Below are 22,231 nucleotides of genomic sequence, written 5' to 3' on the forward strand. Positions count from 1 at the left end.
TCCTCCCACATCCAGCTGGGTTGGTCCCATCCTAACACTCCTCACCCCTCCGTTTCTGTTCCCTGTTTCATTGTTGTGCTCACTGCTTCACCCTGAGCTCCACAGGTCAGTCTCAGTCCTGGTCCCAACCCCAGCACCTAGCCCAGAGCAAAGGAGTCCCCGCGCTGAAGAAGTAAGTGTTAAGGAATTGTCTAATCGCATCCTCCCGGACCTGCCCTTTAGCCCCTCCCCTCACTGACCTCTGACATCTGTGGGAAGAGGCTGATGGCCAGAGGCAGGGCCAGACCGAAGGCTGCCAGGCACACGAGACTTTGCACAGGGAGGAGTAGCCGGGGACGTGCCTGCAGGAGAGCCGTCCTGTGGGAGAGAAGGAGGCAGCCCATGAGACCCGAAGACAGGACGAGCAGGCCCCTGGTCACCACACTGGGTCCTACTCAGAACCCCCAGACCACGGCAGCACAGTTCTGGGCCAGCACCAGCCCGTAGCTAAATAGCTGTGGTGGAATTCTGTCTTTGGGTCTTCCCCAAATGGCACCCTGCCCCCAAGCCCGGCCTTGAAGGACATTGCTGGTTTAACTCTCAGCCATAAATCATAAATGAGCACTTGCAGTGGCCCTTCCCACGCCCCACGGTATGTCCAGCCCTGTGCCAAGAAGGCCACATGGGGACACGATAGAGGAGGCTGTCAGCCCCTGCTCCTGGGGAGACACACAGGAGAGTAAGATCGCCTTCGAAGGTAGCACATGATGAACAGCAAACCAGAGTAGGTACCAAGTCCAGAGGAGGAGACAAACCACACACATGGGTGCACACATGTGCATATATACACACACATGTATGCACACGTACGCACATATATATATAGATACACATGTATACACACACACATACATACACACAGCCAGGAGGGGACGACCCTCTCCTACGTGTGGGAACAGAACGTACCCCACTGACTGCTTCATCAACTTCATTCCAAGAGCCACAGAGAGGGGCAGTGACTTGCCCAAGGCCAAGGCTAAGTCTGCAGAGGGCCAGCAGGGCTGCTGCACGGGCTCCTGACTCCCTGCGAGTGGGCCACCCCGCGCTGCCCTTGGAGCCCGCCTTCAGGACCCTTTGCCAGCTTCACCACCAGCATGTCGCAGCTGGCACCCACTCTCCATGACAAGCGTCAAAGGTGGGATTCCTGGGCAGGAGAGGGGTATGAAAAACCTCCCTCCAGGCCCTGGGTCCCCCAGCTCCATGACAAAAAGGGCTGTCCAGACGCGTGGGGGCCACAGGAGCTGGCAGACATGTCTTCACCCAGTTGCCCAGCAGGGCCTCCCTCTGTACAACCCAGCAGACCCGCTAGTGAAGAGCACCGAGCATTCTGCTCGGGAGTCTAGGGCGGATGCGCCAGCAGCATGGACGACTGGACGATTTGCTGGGGGTATTGGATGGGCTAAATCTGACCCCAGGCACTGCATCAGCCCCACAGGCCCGTGACGGGCTTCTGGAATGAAGACTGTGTAGTTAGGGCTCTTGCCCCGGCCCCTCCGGAGCAGAGCTGCCCGTGGCCACAGGCAGGCAAGACCCTCCTGGGGCAGGGCCTCCGTGCGGCACAGGCGAACTTCACACCACCTTCACCTTCTGAGCCAAGAATCCCAGGAGCATCTGGCCTTGAGCAGAGCAACTAGGGGGCAGCAGTTCTCAAACTCAGTGTCTAGGCAGCTGGGTAAAAATGCGGACTCCCCGGGGCCCCTTCCACATGAAATCGATTCAGTTGGTACACTACCTGGAAACCTGCATTTCAAACAACCCTCTCTGAGTCTAAACCAGACGACCGACCCCAGACCACACTTTTGAGAAACCCTGGCCCAGAATGTTCCTGCTAAGGCATCAATCAGATGCAATTACTTGTCAATTCTGTGCAGGAAAAAGGCCTGGACAGAGAGCGTGCTGAGTAGTTGGGCACTGTCATTGCCCCTGTACTCGCAGGAAAGAGGGGGGACCCTTGTGGCGTCCTCCAGCCCCCCGCCCCAGGCCCAGACCTCAAGACCGGCTAGCTGTTGAACTAAGCCTGAACGGAGCCGTTGGAGAGGGAAGTTTCCACAGCATCAAGAGCAGCAGGACAGAGGTGCCTGAATCAAACTCAAGCCCCGCCGACCTCCCCCTTGGCCTCAGGCCAGTGGCCCCATCCTCTCCCTCTCTTCCAGGCAAGCCCCGCACCAGCCACGAACTCAGCCCACAGCCTCCGTGGGAGTCATGAAGCAGCAGGAGAGAAGGCCGAGCTGGACCCTGAGACCTTCTTCAGGAGGATGGATTCTCCAGCAGGACAAGGAGGTGGGGGAAGGGCTCCCTCTCCAGACCTGCACACAGGGCTGGAGCTCAGCTCTAAGCGGCTTTGGGTCCCAGTGGCCTTGAACAGGACCTCAGTGCTCAGGAGGATGAGAGCAGGGGGAATGGCACTGGAGGGTGTGAAGTCCCTGGAGGCACAGCCCCAAGGGTCACTGAGGGCGAGGAAGGTGACAGGGGGACAAGGTGGCAGGTGAGGGGCAGGCCATGCGCGCAGTCCTTGGGAACTCCCGGCAGTGACACCAGACAGACCCCCTTCTGCGTGGGGCTGTGACCTTGGCTTCTCTCTCAGGGTGGCTGGCTGAAGTCCCCACTGGGAAGGGGGTCTGGGAAGTCCCAGAAGGAGCCAAGCCTGAGACTGCAGCCCAACAGGAGCCTCGGAAGGAGGAAGTCCCAGCCCAGCGCAGGCAGGCGGACACAGCAGGCCGGGGGAGGGGAGGAGGAGAGGGAAATGGCAGGGAGGGATTGGAAAGGCAGCTGGGGGAGTTAAAATATGCAGATGGAGAGATGTGCGAATGACTGGGAGAAAGGAAAGACCCGGATCCCAAGGAACAGGGAGGCAGGAGCGGCCTCCAGAACCACCATGGAGGGTGTGGCCTGAACCCAGACCCAGCTGAGACCCAGGCTGGGGTAGAGGTGGGGGAAGGTGAACTCCAGGGCCAGGGATGCAGGGCTGCTCTTGCCTTTGAGTTGGGGAGATTATGGGGGAGGGGGTGACCTCCCAGCCTGAGGTCTAAAACCAGCTTCCTCCTCAGCACCCTGAAGCTGTGCAGGGTGAGGAGGTGTGTTGCGGGGGTGGGAGCCCCCTCAGAGGGAGGCCTGTGCTCTGGGCTGAGAGCTGAGGCTCCTCTGCTTCTGACTTCAGACACTTCTCTTCAGTCTCAGAACCAGCGACACCTGAACGTCCTGGCGCCCACCTCTATCCTAGCAGGAAACCCAGGGACCTCACACGGGAGGGCCCCTGGCAGAGAGGAGAAACTGAGGCCAGAGGTGAAGCAAGCCGGGCTCAGCCCCTCACACAACAGCTCATGCCCCCACTACCTTGCGCTCCCTCAGCACTTGGAGCAGTTGGAGTTTGCGCTCCATTAATTTGCAAGCAGGCTGCTCTGCAAGTGTGCTTTTGTCTTTTCCCCCTGGCTGGCCCCTCCCCCTCCCAGGGTGCGGCTGCCTCCCTGGCCCCCTCCTCAGCAGAGCCCTGCCACTAGCACCCCTGCATGGAAAGGCTCTGGGGTGCTCCGTGGGGCCCCTGCAAGGAGCCAAGGGCCTGCTGGGTGCCAAGCCCGAGGGAACTAAGTGGAGAAGAGGGCAGAATCGTCCTTCTCCAGGTGGGAAACTGAGGCTGAGGGAGTCTCTTGGACCAGCTCGGCCCAAAAGCGGTGGAGCGAGAACCCAGATTTTGTTTTCCTACCAGGAGTCAGCTGGTGCTGCTGCACGGGCCCTCTGGCCACCCAGTCTTGTAGTCCCCCATTTACACTAGTTAGTGAGTCTTTCAGGGCACAAACTGGGTCTTTTTCATTTTGATATTCTTGGGGGAACCCAGGCTGGACTCTCTTCTCCCCAGAGGCTCTCCAAGAGGCTTCAGGGAAGGACCAACCAAGTACAAAGTACAACCAAGTACAAAGCCAACCTGTCTCTGCATGCCCAAAGGGTTTTTTTGGACCTGGAGCTGAGCCAGACTCATGGCAGCCAGACTGAGCAGAACCCAGGCCAGGGAGGTTCAGAACTAGAACCATCCCATCCCGCCTCCATGCCTCTCAAAGCTGAGTTTAAGCTCCCAAAGAAATGGGACACTAACCATCACTCCACTTTTTCCAAACACAACTCAGATGCCAACTGGGAAGGCACCACAAACCACGTTCCCCCCCCCCCCCCCCAGCAACTTCAGGTTCAGGATTCCGCAGCCTGGAAGACAGAAGCCCTACCTTCCTCATTTGTCCTGTGGTGTCCTTGTGTGTCCTTGCAGTGGCTGGTATTTGGGGACAGCCTCAGTTCACGGGGCAGCTAGTCTACAAGGGTCATGGGCACAGAAGCAATTGCTCTCCCAGGATCTGTTTAATTTTGCAACTCCCGAAACGAGATTGATTTTATTATGTCCTAGTGCTCATCATACCATGCCCTGATCAGGTACCCTGCCCCCCCCCCTCCCCTGGCTTCTAGGGTGAGGAAGGGATCATCTCCCCCGGGGCCACAGGGCCCCACATCAGCCAGCCCTGAGGTGCACGCCTGGCTCCTTGCTGTCTGTACAACAGGCCCACGTGCTGCCCAGAAAGCCCTCACTTCTGCCAAAATCCCATTTTGCTCTCAGTCAATGGCAGCCCCTCTCCTGCGGACCAGCCCTCCTTGCTGCTGGGCCCATAGTGCTCCCTCCCCTCAAAGTCACCTTGCCCAGCCGCTGTGGCTCAGTGGTTCAGTGTCGACCCTGCACCAAGAGGTGGCTGGTTCGATTCCCGGTCAGGGCACATGCCCAGGTTGTGAGCCTGATCCCCAGTGGGGGGCATGCAGGAGGCAGCCAATCTATGTTCTCTCTCATCGACGTTTTTATCTGTCTCCCTCTCCCTTCCTCTCTCTCTTAAGAAAAAAAAAAAAAAAAAAAGCCACCTTGGTCCTGTTCACACACTGCCCCATCCCACCTGCAGCTGAGCAGGCTTTCTGAGATCAGGCCCCAAATCTGTTCTTCGGTGTCCCCGCAGGACAGGACACCAAGACGAGCTGATTACGTGGTGTGGTGTGGAGACCCGGAGGCAGCCGGAGTGGGAGGACGAGCACGGCTTGGCAGCCACGTTCCCGGGCCACTCCTGGCTCCGCCTGACCTAGTGTATGATGTAAGCAGATGATAAAACCTTTGCCTTCCTCTCCTCATCGGTAAAACCGGATGCCATCTTTACCTCGTGGCACTGTTGTGACGGTCAACTGATACCTTTCATTTCATTCATTCGACAACCTGTTGCTGAGCATCTACGGTGTGCTAGGAACTGTGCTGGGTGCTTTGCAGAGCAGTAAATCGAGGCGCTGACTTACCTCCATGGAGATTACATTCTAGGGGAGCAGACAGGTAACAACTAGATAAAGAATCTTAGATATTGCTAAGTACTGTGAATAAAAATAAGGCAAAGGGGCGAGGGGGTTCTGTGACCTCCATGCGTGTCAGGGAGGGCCTCTCTGAGATGGAATTTGGGCAGAGGCATGACTGAAGCCTGGGATGTAGTCAAGTGCTTAATAAATATGAGCTGTTATTATAATTCGTATTGTGGGAGAATGCCCTGCCCCAGAGTCCCAGACGGAGTGCCCCCAACCCCGTCTCTATCCTACACCACCCCCAGGCCCAAATGAGTTGCCTTGAGGTGCCCTATCCCAGGCTGGGCCCCCAGGAGGGAGACAGCAGTCACCTCTGCCTTTTTACCTGCACCAGCCAAAGGTCTGCACCTCCAGGCTCTTATCCATCTTGTTCCCCCCACCTAGCCTCTCTCCCACTCCTTTCCTCCCAGATGTCCCCCTATCCCCAGGGCCTGCCAAGCTACAAGAAGATGGGCCCAGCCCCTCCCTCTCTCCCGGCTCAGCTCCTCCTTCGAGCAGCATTTCAGTCTTCACGATTCCATTTCACACTCATTAATTAATAGAATCACTCTCTCATTGTTTTTTTTATCATTGTGTTCCCTTATTTCTCCACAGTCATGACTAGTATGTGTTCTCAGAACATCCGTCTGAGGGCGGCAGGGAGGTAGGCACTGTGGGTGTAGAGATGGAGAAACGAGGCTCCGTGGGTGACTTGCCCACGGCAGGTGCCTGGAGGGTGCCAGCTCCAGGTTTCCGCCTCAGACTTGCTCACAACTGGTCCTGCACCGTGCACCAACAGCGCATGTACACACACATGCCGGTGCACACACCCGTGCACAGGCACCCCCGCCCCCGAATCTCCAGTTCCTCAAGTTGGGGCAGCCTTCCCAGCACCTGACACAGAGTCCTACGCACTGAAAGTCCACGAATTCTCACCGATTCGTAGCATTGCCTGGGAGGGTCTGCACAGACCGGATGGGCTGCCAGCTGCCCCTCTAGCCCTGGCCCTGGGCTAGCCACCCCCCGCCCGCCCCGTGGGGGCCCCGCCGTCCTGGCTGCCCCCACTCACTTCTCCAGCACGGACATGACGATCGGAGGGAGCACCAGGATGGGCATGGGGAGGACCACTCGTGTCAGCGCCGTCTCCAGCAGGGCCTGGGGGGCAAGCAGAGGCCACGGTGAGTGGGGCTCCCAGGTCCGGGACAGCCGCCTGGCAGCGAAGCCCACACCAGAGGCCCTAGGTGTGTGTGGCACTGCTAAGCACACCTGGCTGAGTGGAATCATTCACGGAATTGCTCACGAAGCCATGTTCTGAACAACAGAGAAAAGCCACCCCCACCTTCTCAGCACACACATTTGAAGAGCAGATTGGCCACGTGGGGGGAGGGGTGGCACACAGACCGGGCCCAGGAAGGGGCCTGTGCCCATGGAGGGCCTCGGGTGGGTGGCAGTGCAGGGGCTTGGGAGGAAGCATCTGGAAAACTTGAGAGAGCTAAAAACAAAGCAGGCCCTGGAAGGACCAGAGAAAACAGCTGGGCCCAAGGAGCCGGGGGAGGTTCCTGGTGCTGAGTGAGGACAGAGACTCCGGGATCCCACCCCCCCTTATTACATCCCTTAAAGGCAAAGATTCAAAAGACCGTGTGTCTCCTGGCTCTGGACGAGTCTTTCTTGGTGACCAGAGCTTGGCCTTGTAAGGGGGAGGTGCTTCTGCGGACGTTGGCGGAGTCTCCGAATGGGCTCTCCCTGGGCCTAGCTCTGAGGACTCCCTTGGGATTCTGGGCAGGGGGCATCGCAGGGCACAGCTCAATGGCACTTCTGCACTCTGACAGTCATTGTGGGGAGTTCCTTTAACCCCACAGGTCCCAGCCCTCCAGGAACGACTCCTAGCCCCCAGGCCCCTGGGTCTGAGACAGCAAGGGGCTGACAGAGCCAGGCTGGGGAACACCCAGCTGCAGAAGAGCTTGGGGCTCCCTGCCTCCTGGACCACGAGGACGAGCTACCACTGTCGGCCTCCCTCACGGAGAGCCAAGAAAGAGCCTGGGGCTGGGTAGGAGGCTGGTACCAGGTAGGAAATTGAGGCCAAAGCCCTTCTGATGATGGGCCCAGGGCTGAACATTTCTCCCGGGACCTTGGGTCCTTCATGATCAGCCTCAGGAAGGCCTGGGAGAGGGCCCTCCAGTCTCCCAAGCGGGCACGAGGGAGCCAGAGCCAGTGTGCAGGAAGCGAGGACGCAGCATTGACATTGGCAGCCTGAGCCCCTTCCCCTTAAGAGCCTTGGTTGGGCACTCACTGTCCCTGAGCCGGCCGGAGGGGGCACTGGATAAGAGAGGGCTCTTCCCAGGGGGCAGCGGCTTTGGGAGAAGGCCTCAGGGACAGAGGTGAGGCCCAGGCCCTGGGGTGAGGACACAGTGCCTGGAGCAGAAGGAAGTGCTCGCTACCTCACAGCTGAAGCCCCTGTCCCAGCACTTGGCAGCCAGTGCAGGAGGAGCCACTAGTCACCATTGGGAAGAAGGCTGGAAAGTGTAGGGAGATGCTCAAATAGCCTGGAATTTAAAAAATATTACAGTTGCTGGCGTGGGTACGCGGTGAAACCAGAGGTGGAAAAGGGCCTTCTTAAAACAAAATATTCTTCCCAAACAGCCCCATGGCCTCCTGCAGGCCTGAGACCCCTGCACCACAGCCACACTCCCTGGCGGGGGCAGCGGCCGGTGCATAAGTCCATATTAGCACAGAACCACAACGCTCCCGGTCCCACACTTCCTCTTGTAACCCAAGAGGATTTGCAGGCCCAGGGGACGGGGTCCTAGGTCCTGGGGAGGGAAGAGAAAGCTCTGGGGTCTGCTCTGCCCTCGCCAATGAACAGGTCAGAGAAGCTGGGTCTGGAGGGGCCGGCAGAAGAGAGAGGGACTTTTCACAGTGGTGAGGAGAGGGCATTTGGAGAGAAACAAGGATGTCCGGGGACAGGCGTGGCTGGGCCAGACCTCCAGGCTGGGGCTCATACAGATGGCAGGAGGAGGGATTAAGGGGACAAAGCAAGGGTGCTGTGGACAATAGTCTTTGAGGAATGATCATGTTTAGGGAAACCAACACCCCCCCCCTTTAGCTGCTCCCCCTCCAGCTCCAGACCCCCGAGCCCTGGGAGGACCCACATGTCTGGCTGCGATCTTGGAGGAGCCCACAAGGTTGCCATCACCATCCAGGACATCGATCCCTTCTTCCAGCTCCCCGTACCGCATCAGGACCACGTTGCAGATATTGGCGCTGGCTGGAGAGAGAAGGGAGCAGGGGACAGAAGTGAGGGAAGGAGGATGGCATTCCGCCCGGCAGAGAAGACCGCTGGGCTCCACCCTCACCCCAGCCTCCCTGGCCCAAGCAACAGGTGCAAATACAGTGAGCAAAGGTGTGGTTCGGGTGCCTATCAGCCTGGTGAGGGATCTGGGGGCCCCAGGGAACCTGGTGAGCAAAGGTGGAAAATAACCAGTGTTAGGGAGGAAGGGGAAACCATTCAGGCCTCAGGAGAGCCACCAGTTAGCAAGGAGATGGGCCCTGCAGGCAGGCCAAACAGTGGTCCATCTGGGAGGAAGCTCTCTGGCCTAAAGACACCCCACTGGTGCCTGGTGCTCCACCATCAGCAACGCCTTGCTCCTCAGAGTGAATCAAGTTCCCAGGGATTTGCTTCCCTGACAGCAGGTGCCAGAGCAGGCAGGAGCCTCAGTGCTCACCCAGCACCACCCCCTCATCATATGGATGAAAAATTGAGGCTCAGGGTGTGTGGGGTTGATTTATCTGAGGTCACATAGAAAAGTGGGGCAGAGCCGAAAGGACACAGAGCCTGGTCCCTTGGATACCCAGGAGACGGGGAAAGGGGGCGGGGTCAGGCAGGAATACCTTCTACTTTCCTGCTTCAGATGGTTGCATTTCCTCCTCTGGCCATGCCCACCCCTCTCCACTGACACCTTGGGGACCAGGGCCGAGGGGAGGCCTCCTGGCCCTGAGGTTAAGCACTGGATGCTGGAGTCTGGGGGCCACCCATCAGCTGGTGACTAGCACAGGGAGCCTCTTCCGGCTCCTCTCACCTGGGACTCACGTGTCCGGGCCTGGGCCCGAGGCTGGGTGTGGGTGCTGACCTCGCCTGAACTCCTCCAGCCCTGCTCCAGGACGAAAGTGGGGGAACTTGGGGGTGGTGGGTGGGTCGGGAGTGGGGGTGACAAATATGGAGCCCGCCTGCTTCACTCCTCCCCCCAAAGCGCCTTGCTGTGTTTAAAGTTTTAATTTTTGCTAATTAATGTCAATTAATTTTGTATAATGAGTGTTTAATTTTGGGGAGTGTGTGAGCCTGGGAGCGACTGCAGTTCTGGGCTGTGAACGCTGATTAGCATCAACACCTGCTGCTTCCCCACTCCCTCCAGTGGGGGGGAGCACCAGGGTTTGGGGAGCTGGAGGGCTGCAGGGCCTCGTGGGCAGGTGGAGGAGGAGGAGGACCACAGATGCTCCTGGTGCCTGAGCCAACGCTGGGGAGCAGAGGGGTCCAGGGTGGTTGCAGCTGGGGGACAGGGTTCTGCCGGTGAGGGGGTTGGAGACCCTGGGGTGTCTGAGCCTCAGTCTCCTTTTCAATAACGTGGAGAGGTGGAACAGAGGGAAGACCAAGAGACTCTGCAGTCTTCGGAGAGGAAAGCAGGAGACCAAATACTGCTGTCAATGTATCTACAGCACATACGCCATCTTTGAGCAGTTCTCGTGTTGCCACAAGACACTCAGCGCAGGGGTGACCGTGGGCAGACCCCCTGCGTTGGGCCACTCCTATCCACGCAGCAGACATGCTCACCTGTTTCATACAGTGGCTCTCAAGCAGGGGCGATGTCGTGAGACATCTGGCAACATTTGGAAACATTTTTGATGATCACAACCTGGTGTGTGTATGTAGGGGGTTGCTATAAGCATCTAGAGGGTAGAGACCAGAGATGCTGTTAAATATCCTACAATGCACAGCACAGCCCCCACAACAAAGAATTATCCAGCTCAAAATGTCAGTAGTGAAAATCCCTGTGTTACACACATCTGGAGACCGACAGAATTTGGAAAGTGAATCTGAGGTCAAGGAAGAGAGCTTGGGAGGCCCAAGCTGGGCTTGGGTTCTAATCCTGACACCGAATCTCCCCTTCCTCACCCTCAGAGGCGAGTTCCTGCCAGCCCCAGGTCCTCTAAGGGCTCAGGTCCAGGGAGGGCCCCCACAGTGGCCTTGGGAAGGGGGCACCAGCCTGTGTGTTGGTGACACCCCTTTGGTGGCTAGAGGACTGCTCTGTGTCCTTTCCCCAGAGGCTGCCAGGCCCACAGTTCCCAGGAGACCCAACAACACCACTGGAGAGAATGGTGGGGCTTCCGCCCTGAAAGGCAGTCTCTGCCTCTGAGAACATTCCACCACCACCGTGCGACCGCCACCGTTCTAGGAAGGGCGAGGTGACAAGAATGAGGTCCAGGGGACGAGCATCTGCTTCAAGTCAGGAGCTGCCAGCTCACTCTGCAAACTTGCCTCCCTTCCCACTCCCCTGGGGGTAAAAGGGGGGACGGCATGAAGCGTCTCCATGGGATCTCTGGGCTCACAGCCTCTGCACCGGTGCTCACACCAGGCTGAGGGAAGCAAGGAACGGCCGAGACATCTCTAGCCCCAGGGGTGTGTGTGTGTGTAGGAGACAGAGTGACAAAGGGAGGAGACATTTGGAGGTGATGGTCGACCAGCCCTAGGCTCATGGTGGCACCTCACTTGCTCTCTGCAATGTTCAGATATGCGATGTAGCCACACCAGGACAGAGCGGGACTTGATACAAAAGTCCAAGTGTGAGAGGAAGTGAAAACCCAGCCTCCCTCCCCTCAGACAGCCTCCAGGACACTGTTTGGAATGACGGAGCTGCCCTCTCATCTCACTGTCTGGATAGCAACAGAGACCGAGCAAACCCTAAAAGCCAACTCAGAGTGATGGCAACCCCAGGCTCCTCCTTGGAACACCCCCATTCTTACTGCCTACTCAAATGGTAATCTCTTCTGTTGACTATGTATACTGGTTGTCCATTTACTGGGCACCTGCTGTATGCCCAGGTTACTTGCTGTCACCTTTGAGCCATGAGATTGCTGGCCTGTTTCAGTCATTTCATTTCCATGATCTCATCCAGAACATTCAATTCTGCTGTATTCCTTTCCAGCCCTCCCTGGTTCCCCCATCCCTTCCTGGCAAGTCCAGCTCCTGAGTCATGGACACTGAAAGCCTAAGCGAGAGAGAGAGAGAGAGAGAGAGAGAGAGAGAGAGAGAGAGAGAGAGAGGGACCAGCCACAGGCCACGAGTCTCCTTCCTAGCACACCAGCAAGATCTACTATTGACAGTATCAGCGGTTAATTAAGCAGTCTGTTAGTGATAATGTTAAGGAAGCTGGCACATTTTCAACTCAGATTGACACCATCAAGACTCAGGCATAGCTGATGTTGGAACAGCGATGCTGGGAGATGTCACGGGATGAGAGGGAATGAGAGAGAGTGCCTCATGCTGATGGCAAGCTCAGTGTCAGGTCCTGAGGAGGGGATGGTCTCGCGGCTGCAGATGTTCTCACATGAGACCCATCGTGATGTGACAATGCCGGGTGTGACAGCTAGCGGAGTGCCCCGTGCAAGAGGGACAGTGTGGTAAGAAGAAAGAGCAGCACACAAAGGACACATGTGCAAGAAAGTTCTCAAAATAAGACCCCAGGAGAGCTTGTCCCTGGACTAGCACAGACACAAAGGAACAGACACAGAAATCCATCAAGTTAAGGGTCCGGAGACACACCCACCTGCGGGGGGATGAGTTTGTGGTGAAGTCATTGTATCAGTTCACAGGGAAAGGATGCTTTGAATATGGGGGTGAAGCAATAGACTATTCGTTTAGTGAAAATAAGACACCATTAACTCCTCTGTCCTAAGATGTATTTTCTCATATTTTAATGTTTTCAAAATCACGACCTGCCTTACAATGGGTGTTTGGGGGAGGGGGACCTTATCTGCTCCCCATAACCACTGCCCATGCACAGGTGACTTAGCCATGTGCATCTGTTCATTCAAGTGTCACCTCAGCTGCTTACAGTGATCCACACAGAATTTGAACTTAAACTTAGATTCCTAATTGTCGCCTAGAACTTCTTTTTAAAACTTACACTATAATGGAGCACGGACATGAAAACTTATTGTACATGCGGAAGATCGTCTGCCAGATAGCAGGCAACGCAATTAAAGGCGGCAGAAATTGCCAAACCATAGATAGCTCCCCTAAAGAAATGCTTGCCCATATGTACAAAGAGACATTTAAAAGGATGTTAATTATAGCACTGTTTGTAAGAGCAAATAATTAGAAACAACCTAAATGTCCACCATTTACGGAATCTACATGGGAAGCTCTCCAAAACAAACTTATATGAAAAGAGCTACTGAGTATGTACAGAATGGTTTACTGAATGCAAAACCTCGTAATTGGTATACACACATCTGTGTGCATAGAAATCCACAAGTAAAGTTTTGGAAGCTTCATACCGCACAGAGTAATTTCCTTGGGAAAGAAAACTAAATTTGGGAATTAGGGGGTGTTGAAGGACTTCCACTTTTTACCCTAAATTTTTCTATGCTGTTTTTACAATGATAAGATAATCGTGCTTTACTTGTTTAAACATTGAAAAGAAACAGCCACACTTCTTGAAGTAGATCATCAACATTTGAAAGCCAGCAGGGATGGGCGTGACCTAGTCATGGGTCCCGCACTCAGGCATCTGTAAGTCAGAAACTACCTAAAAAAGCTGATTAACTTCAGGAATATTTTTTTCCTGCAAGTAAAGAAAAAAAAGAAACCACAAGTATAAGCAATTGGGAACTGCATATAGAAAATTCTTTTGTATGCTTTGGAATTGCACTGCTGATTTTAGAGGGGAGAGGGCCGAGCTTAGAGGTAGGGATCACAAAGAGCAACGGTGGTCATGATGCTGTTCAGCAGCCAACGTTCAAAAAGAACCAGGGACTGTGCAGAAGGCTGAGACTCCGACTCTGTGGCGTTGAAGAACGTGACTGGGATTGAATGTGTAGCGAATGCTTATTTGTTCCTTCAAGTGAGCACGAAATACAGTCCTCTCCTCTTCTGAATGGCTATTATATAAATATATATATATATATATTTTTTATCCTCACCCTAGGACATTTTTCCATTTTTTGTTCAGACAAAGTGGGAGGGAGAGAGAGGAAGAGAGAGAGAGAAATATCGATGTGAAAGGGACACATCGAGTGGCTGCCACCCGCACGACCAACCAGGGCCGGGGACAAACTGCAACCGAGGTACATGCCCTTATGGGAACTGAACCCGGGTCTCTCTGGACCGCAGGCCGATGCTCTAACCCCTGAGCCAAACCGGCCAGGGCTGAATGGCTATTATATTAATGTTTCTTCTAACAGGGGCATCTTAGAACAGAGAAATGTGGCATTCCATATCTATTCATCAACTATATTACAAGAAATGGGAAAATAATTTATTACATGTCACAAAGAGCTACTAATATTACTCTATGAAGGGTCATGGTGACTGAGTCAGCAGCTATTCTACCCCCAAAAGATTAGTTTAAACCAGTGGTTCTCAACCTTCCTAATGCCACAACCCTTTAATACATTCCTCATATTGTGGTGACCCCCCAACCATAAAATTATTTTTGTTGCTACTTCAAGACTGTAATTTTGCTACTGTTATTGTCTTAGGAGATCTCTATGAAAGGGTCATTCGACCACCAAAGGGAATTGTAATAATTCCTCCTTGCCAGTGATTGGTTTAGAAAGGAACATGTGACTGATCCTAGCCAATGAGGGATGTCTGTGGGGGACTGCAGGGAAAGGTCTTTTTTCAAATATTTGTATTGATTTTTTTTTTTTTTAAGATGGAGGAAGTGGGGGTGGGGGGGCGGGCAGATAGAAACACCAGTCTGAGAGAGAAACATTAATTGTTTGCCTCCTAAACGCCCCCCACTGGGGACCAAGCATGCAACCTGGGCATGTGCCCTGACTGGGAATTGAATCAGTGATCTCTTGGTGCATGGGATGACATTCAATCCACTGAGCCACACCAGCAGGGCAAGGTCTTCTTTCATTTAAGAAGAGGCAGCAGGCAGTGTCTCCTGTCCTCTGGGTGGGTCTGGATATGACCTTTGGAATTGCTGATGCCAGTTCACACCCATGAAGGAAGCTACCCTAAAGATAAAGCCCCTGACAGAGAGGTGGAAGGAAGGGCCCTGGACGCTTAACCCAGGACTCTACCTCTGTAAAGTAATCAATTCCTTTACACTAATCATCAGAGAGATGCAAATTAAAACCACCTGTCAGAATGGCTGTCATCAATAAATCAACAAACAGTAAGTATTGGGGAGGATGTGGAGAAAAGTGAACCCTTGTGCACTGTTGGTGGGAATGCAGACTGGTGCAGCCACTGTGGAAAGCAGTATGGAACTACCTCAAAAAATTAAAAATAGAACTGCCTTATGATTCAGCAATTCCACTTCTAAGAATATATTTGAAGAAACCGAAACACTAATTTGAAAGAATATATGTACCCCTGTGTTTACTGCAGCATATTTACAGTAGCCAAGATTTGGAAGCAGCCCAAGTGTCCATCAGTAGATGCGTAGATAAAACAGCTGTGGTACATGTACACAATGGAATACTACTCAGGCGTAAATAAGACAGCATGGATGGACCTGGAGAGTATTATGCTAAGTGAAATAAGCTAGTCAGAGAAAGACAAGTACAATGTGATTTCACTCATATGTGGACTCTAATGAACAAAATGAACTAACAAGCAGAATGGAGACAGACTCATAGGGACAGAGAACAGACTGACAGCCATCAGAGAGGACAGGGGTTGGGGAACTGGGTGAAAAAAGTGAAGGGATTAAGCTGTTTTGAGTGAGGGTTTCTGTTACTTGCAGCAAAATAAAATCCATAAAAATGTATAAAAAGCTTTGACAATTATTAAGAAAAGGATATAGTGAAAGAAATTACTGAAAATTTTTGAGTAGGATTTCATAAAAGAAATGTTTTTAAAAATCCATGATCATGAACTCAATATCACTAATAGTAAAACATAGATTTTTAAATCTAAGAAACAAATCAATCTACTGCAGTTCTTTATATTTTGGAGATTAATCCTCACTGGTTAAATAGTCTACAAACAGAGTGTGGCTTGTTTTCTCAATTAGTTGATGGCGTCTTCGGTCATATTGTTCAATATGTAATCAAATAATCAATTCTTTCCTCTCCAACATATACTTTAAAAAAAAATTTTTTTTTTTTAATCCTCACCCGAGGACATCCCTCCATTTTTTTTTTTTCAGATAGAGTGGGAGGGAGAGAAAGAAACATCTGATGTGAAAGGGACACATCTAGTGGCTGCCACCTGCACTACCAACCAGGGCCGGGGACAAACCGCAACCAACGTACATGCCCCCAGCAGGAACCAAACCCCGGTCTCTCTAGACTGCAGGCCGATGCTCCAACCGCTGAGCCAAACCGGCCAGGGCTCCAACATATACTTTTTAAGGTGGCTTCAATAAACTCCATCCCTACTCTAATATTCATCTATATTTTCTTCTAGAGCTTTAAAAATTTTTTCAAAATATGTTTTTATTGATTTGAGAGAGAGAGACATCAATCGGCTGCCTCCTGCACGCCCCCACCCCAAGCAGGGAACTGAACTGCCAACGCTCACTCGGTGCAAAGCTCTGGAGGAAGCTCAGCCAACTGGGCCACACCGACCAGGGCTAGAAGCTTGAACATTTTGCTTTTTACATTTCAGGCTCTGATCTGTCTGGAATTTATTTTGGGGTGGGGTATGACATAGGACTCTCCCTTCTCTCTTTCTTCCACCCTCTATCCCTCCCCCATGCCTATTTGGAAACCCAAATGCCCAAAACACTTAAGAAAAGGTTCTCAACCATGCCAGAAATGAGAAAAATGTAAATGAAAATAAAAAGAAGAACCATCACCTGTGGACAAAATTTTTAAAAGACTGATAATACCAAATGTTGAAGAAGATACAGAGCAATGGGGACCCGTAGGGAGAGTGGAAGCCAGATGCTCACTTGGCAATACAGTAATACCTCGGTTCTCGAACATAATTCGTTCCAGGAGGACGGTCGAGAACCGAATTGTTCGATAGGAAAGCGTGACTCCACAAAGCGTGACTCTCTCTCTGCACTCACACTGATGACGCGAGCAAGGCGCGCTGGGCCGAATGAACACCATTCGGCTCAACTCGGCTCATCTCGGAAGTTCGAGTTCCAAATATTTGTTCGGATTCCGAGACAAAAGTTTCTCGAATCTCCTGGTCGAATACCGATTTGGTCGAAAACCGAGGCGTTCGAGAACCGAGGTATCACTGTACTAGAGCAGCCGGAGGTGTGCACGCCCTCCGACGCCGTCACTCCGTTTCCAGGTGCGGGCTCCAGGCACTGATCCTCCACGCTGCCTGCGCCACTGAAACCCAGTCCCACACCCAGGTCTCAGCATTTTTTTAAAGCCCCTGAGGTGGTCGTTTGAAAACCTCTGCCCTGGAGAAGAAGCTCCTCCAGGTGTGCCCATGGATACGTGCAGTATTCTTTGATTTTTTTTTTTTTTTTTTAGAGAGGAAGGGTGAGGGAGAGAGATAGAAACATCAATGAGAGAGAACATCGATTGGCCACCTCCTGCGTGCCCCCCACTGGGGATCAGCCCACAACCTGGGCATGTGCCCTGACTGGGAATTGAACCGACGACCACTTGTGCATGGGTCGATGCTCAACCACTGAGCCACACCGGCCGGGCCACATGCAGTATTATGTAGAATCATGAGAAACTGGAAACAACCGGAATGTCTCCAATTAATCGCCACGGACTAGTCATGCAGAATGCCTGCAGCAGCTGAAATGAAGTAAATGCATTAACGTGAATGAATCCCTACACCACAGTGAAGAGCAAGTTTAAAAGGACACGTACAGCATGACAATTAGTGTAAACTTAATACACCTAATAATAATATGACTTCTGGTTTCTGGTACATACAGACATGATATGATATAATATGATATGATATGATATGATATGATATGACATGACATGACATGACATGATGATATGGTATGATATAAAAATGGGGAGAGTGCAAGCCAACAGCCTTCCTCCGGGAGAGAGACAGGAAACCAGAATAAGAAAGATGAAGAGCACAGACGGCTTTGAGTGCACCTAAAATTTTATTTCTCCATTTCCTATAATATTCCTTGTGTTCAAAATAATATTTCATACTTTTTTAAAAAGCCACAGAAGAAATTACTGTGGCTGTTAAAATGGATTTTTTTTTTTTTTTTTATCCTCACCTGAGGACATTTTCCCATTTTTTTGTTCAGGTAGAGTGGGAGGGAGAGAGAGGAACAGAGAGAGAGAGAGAGAAACATCGATGTGAAAGGAACACTACGAGTGGCTGCCAGGGCCAGGGACAAACTGCAACCGAGGTACGCACCCTTAGCGGGAACCGAACCCGGATCTCTCAGGACCGCAGGCCGATGCTCTAACTGCTGAGCCAAACTGGCCAGGGCTAAAATGGATTTTTATGACTGCCATGGAAAGACACCCAAAATTCATTGTGAGGTTAGAAAGCAGTTTACAGGATAATATACACAGAAGGATCTCATTTGTATTAAATATACTTGTAGATTAGGTATAGATGTGACAGACAGAGTCCTACACTTTTAGATGTTTACTGGAATTTGCAGGGACAGACACCAAACCCATTTCTGGGGAGAGAAACAGGATTGTTTAACTTTATGTAGCAACCATGTATTATCAGAAAAAAAAGTAGAACTGTTTTATTAAAACAAAAACAAAAACACTCTGATGGCAACCAGGAGGCTTGAGCTCCCATCCTGGCTCCAGACCGACACTGGACGTTTTCCTGACTGCACTTTCTCCTCTCTCTCTCCCCCTCATTCTCTCTCCTGTTTCATAGGTAACACATGAACACACTAAACAGTTCAAATCACGTAAAAGTATAAATACTAAAATGTAAGTCTCCTTCCAACCCCTGACCCTTAGCCTCACTCTCCTCCCCAGAGGCAATTCCTATAGCCAGCTTCTCAGGTTCCTGCCAGACATGGTCTATGGACTTACAAGCAGACATGTACACACATACACACACACACACACACACTAGAGTCACACACAAATGCAGCCCATGCCGTTAGAAGATGATGATTATCAACGAGGACGCACACACTAATATTTGCTTAATTTCATACTATTCTCCATTATTCTGCCACAGAGGCAGTGCTATACAGCACAGATTCTTTCAAAAAGCTGGAGAATTTGAAGAGTTTCACATCCTATATTAAAGTGTCACAAACTCACGGCTGGGGATTTCTGGACTGAAAAACCAGCCTGTAAATGTAGGTGTTGGCTGACTCTGAAGTCCGGGATCTCTTAAGAAAAGGTTCCTGGAACATGTTCACCTTCTGGAAAGCTCCCTTTCATCACAGCTGCTCCCTAGCTTGAGATGCTTTAGTGGTTCTCCATTAACCGTAAGATCAAGCTAGACTCTAAGCTAATATGCAAGGCCTCAGCGTGCCCTCTCCCTTCCCCTCCCTAACTAACCACCCCCCCAAATTCGTAACTCCTCCTCCCTGCCTTGGGCCTCCCAGCCTTCTGTCTCTGGACTTACCTTCCCTCAGCCTTCGGGAATTACGGAATCTCTGGATTGGAAGGCCAGCCCTAAGCATTCACTGAGCACCTTCTAGATGCCAGGTCCTGGGCAAGCTGCCCAGAAACAGGTAACCTGGGCACATGTGAGTGCCAGGCTGCTGTTGGAAACTTCTCTAACCGGGAGTCAGGGCAGTTCCTTCCAATAACAGACTGTTGGGTTTTCAAAAGACCCTGCTACGCTTGTTGGGCTCCCACTTATTAGTGTGAAGGCTGGACCTAAACAGACTCCTTTGTTCTGGGCACCCGGTCTCTAGTGATACAGCTGAAGTCCGAGTGAGCCTACCGGAGCCACACTGTGGGCCTGTCTGAGCACAGTGGGCTTTATCCGAAGGACTCCGTCTTCACACCTCTATACTTGCGCAGCTGCATTGTTTGAACAGCAAGCCTTACAAATCAAACCTTGCGAGGTCTTTTAGGATACTGGTACTCTTGCCCATGGATTCATAATCACTGCCAAGTTGCTATCCCTGTTTCTTGAATTTGCCCCGTAGGCTTCCTCTGACCAGGGCTGCTACGCAAATAACTGAAGGGGATGAGACGGAAGACAGAGCCCAAGGACACCACTGGAGGCTCCCCTTCAGCTGACTGGGCCCCACTGTCCATGTTCCCTTGGGGCCTGATGCTCACCGAGGACCCATGCCAATTCTGGGGCTGCCCCAATCTTGGCACCCGGCCCAGACCACCCATCTTTCCAAATCCAACATCCCAGGGTGATCTGGTAAGTTCATGAGTCATCCACCCTAACCTGCCTACCATAAGGTGAATTACAGTGATGACGAAAACATGTAAGAAAACAGAACATTCAAAACACAATTTAAAAAATGACTCTTCCCCCAAAAAATGTCCAAGCAGCTGCAGAATCTGATTACCAACGTCACTGGGTGGAGTCCACTATGGTGCCCAATCACAAACCCTTCCTACCACAGCGCTCATTTCATCACTGAACACACACTGAGCACCAAGGGTGTGCCAGGCACACAGGAGGCCTGGGCGCTGGTGATGAACGAGGTCCCTGGGGAGCTCACAGTCTGGCAGACTTGGAAACAAAACGGGCACTCCCAGGGTGTCGAGGTCTAACCCTGACTGGGCCACTAGGGAGGGCTTCTTGGAAGAGGTGGTGTCTGAGCTGACAAGCAAAGGCCTGGCAGCCAAGGGAAGCCGAGGGTGGGGCTGAGGTGGTGGGGAAGTGCTAGACTCCAGGCAAGAAGGGCCGCGTGCAGAGTCCTGGGGCCCCGGGAGAGAGGCAGGAGGGAGTCACAAGAGTCACCCTGGCTACGGCAGGGTATGAGCAGGCCCAAGCCCAGGGGCCAGGGCCAGGAAAGGACTCATGGGCCCCCAGAGGAACCTTGAGGCTGTGGATGCCACATCATCATTGACCTGGGTAGAGGGAGCTAAGTCATGAGGCCCAGGACCAGCTGACATGGGGGCAGCCTTCTCATCACAGGGGAGGCGGGGTGGGAGAGGTGCAGGCCGAGGACTGACCCGTGGGCTCGGGCACACTGCCATGGCTGCCTTCTGGTCAAGCACCAAGCAGCAGTGAGGTGGACGGGGGCCACGGAGATGGGGACAGGCGTGGGACACCCTGGTGTGAGCGAACAGACCTTCTCCCCAAGGCTGCCCGACCCCCTGAGGGATGGACTCACTGGTGAATACCAAGGTTTTTCATGGTGATGAGAGAAGCTGCGACATTTAACATAAGGGACTGACGAGACCACCCAGGAAAAGTCATTTCCCGGCAGAGGGATGATGCAGCCGGCTGGCATTTCTGGTCCACGCAGGAAGGTAATTCCCCGTGCAGGAGTCAGCTGGCTGGTGCTGAGGCTCAGAGCCCACATGGGGGCTTTATGAGCACATGACAAGCTTGTCCCCTGCTCGGTGTGGATTCAACCAGGCAGCCGGGGGTGACCTTCAGAGCGGCCTGCCCTGCCCTCTACACACACAGGCAGAGCCTAGGTCCACAGCCATGCTTGCCAGGTGACACCTGGGGCCTCTACTTCTCCTGGCTAAAGCCCCTGTCTTTCCCATTCCTGACCAGGGGTATCTATTCCTCTCAGCAGTGCCCCCTCCTGGCACCCAGGACCTGGGACTCCCTCCTGCTGGCCCCTGCTCCCAGCCCCCACCCCTCGGCCTCCAACAGGCTGTCTGTGGGGCCTGCTCCGCAGGAATGGACTCGGCTCACGGAGACTGGTGGCTGGACCTGGAGGTTTGTATTTTTCCGATGCCTCCTCAATTGACCTTTAATTACACTGTTTGCCCAGCTCCCCAAACCATTAACTTCCACCTCACAGCAACCGCACGTCAATTAATGGAGGGCCTGCTCCAAGCTTGAGCTCCTGAACACAATTAAGCGTGACAGTCCACAAATAAGAAAGAACCGGAGAATTAATTAAGGTCTAAACAAATTAATTACCAGTCCCCAATCGATTCTGATGCCAGCACACACCGTCTTTCCTAACATGTCCGTGTATAAATAGAAACTGAGATTTCCCACATGATTGCTGTTCTAGACCAGGGCACAGCCAGGCTCTGAAACCACCGCAAGAGAGGCTGCAGTGGGTGTCCTTGCGGCTCCCCACATCCTCCAAACACACACGCACACGCGCACGCACACACATACACACATGCACACGCACACATACACACATACACATACACACATGCACACAACCCCGGCTGGAAAAACAGGGGTGAACCTGGAGGTGCTCCTGGTGGGACACCGAGTCCGCGGCCTCGGGACCACACCCCTCAGTTTCTCGGCCACAGGAGTGAAGGGTTATGCAAGCAGGCATGGGGTAGCCCTGGGCTTCACCTGCAAGGCCTGGCTTTTGGCCAGGTCAGGATAACTTTCAGTGCATCTGTTTGTTTGTTCTTCTGTAAGATGGAATGGCTCCCTCGACCTTAGGGGAAAACGAGGAGAGCTATAGAGCCCTGGGAATACTGGGCTCTGCAACACAGGGGAGGCCAGCAGTGACTGTCCCAGCAGTCCCAACAGGAAGGGGCTGAACAGGGCCTGGTCCGAGGCCAGAGAGGAGTGGGGGTGGCAGGATCAGGCCGGAGAGGCAGGTGTCCTGTG

At 52.9% G+C, this 22,231-nt stretch overlaps 1 protein-coding gene across 4 annotated transcripts in view; it reads right to left on the minus strand.

Annotated features, from left to right (window-relative positions):
* The window catches only part of SFXN5 (sideroflexin 5), a 114,298-nt gene that overhangs the window by 16,009 nt on the left and 76,058 nt on the right, over positions 1-22,231 (minus strand). Inside the window, exons 11-13 of one of the 4 annotated variants that reach the window (XM_036262699.1) lie at positions 8,535-8,650; positions 6,455-6,540; positions 240-357 (exon numbers count right to left, since the gene is read on the minus strand). In XM_036262699.1, coding sequence (XP_036118592.1) covers positions 240-357; positions 6,455-6,540; positions 8,535-8,650 — 320 coding nt within the window. Of the gene's footprint in view, positions 1-239; positions 358-6,454; positions 6,541-8,534; positions 8,651-10,210; positions 10,327-22,231 lie in introns of those variants that run through there. The other 3 variants (XM_036262701.1, XR_004959681.1, XM_036262700.1) reach the window with 3 other exon arrangements.

The sequence above is a fragment of the Molossus molossus genome, unplaced genomic scaffold (genome assembly GCF_014108415.1).
Source record: "Molossus molossus isolate mMolMol1 unplaced genomic scaffold, mMolMol1.p scaffold_m16_p_15, whole genome shotgun sequence".
Taxonomy (NCBI): Eukaryota; Metazoa; Chordata; class Mammalia; order Chiroptera; family Molossidae; genus Molossus; species Molossus molossus.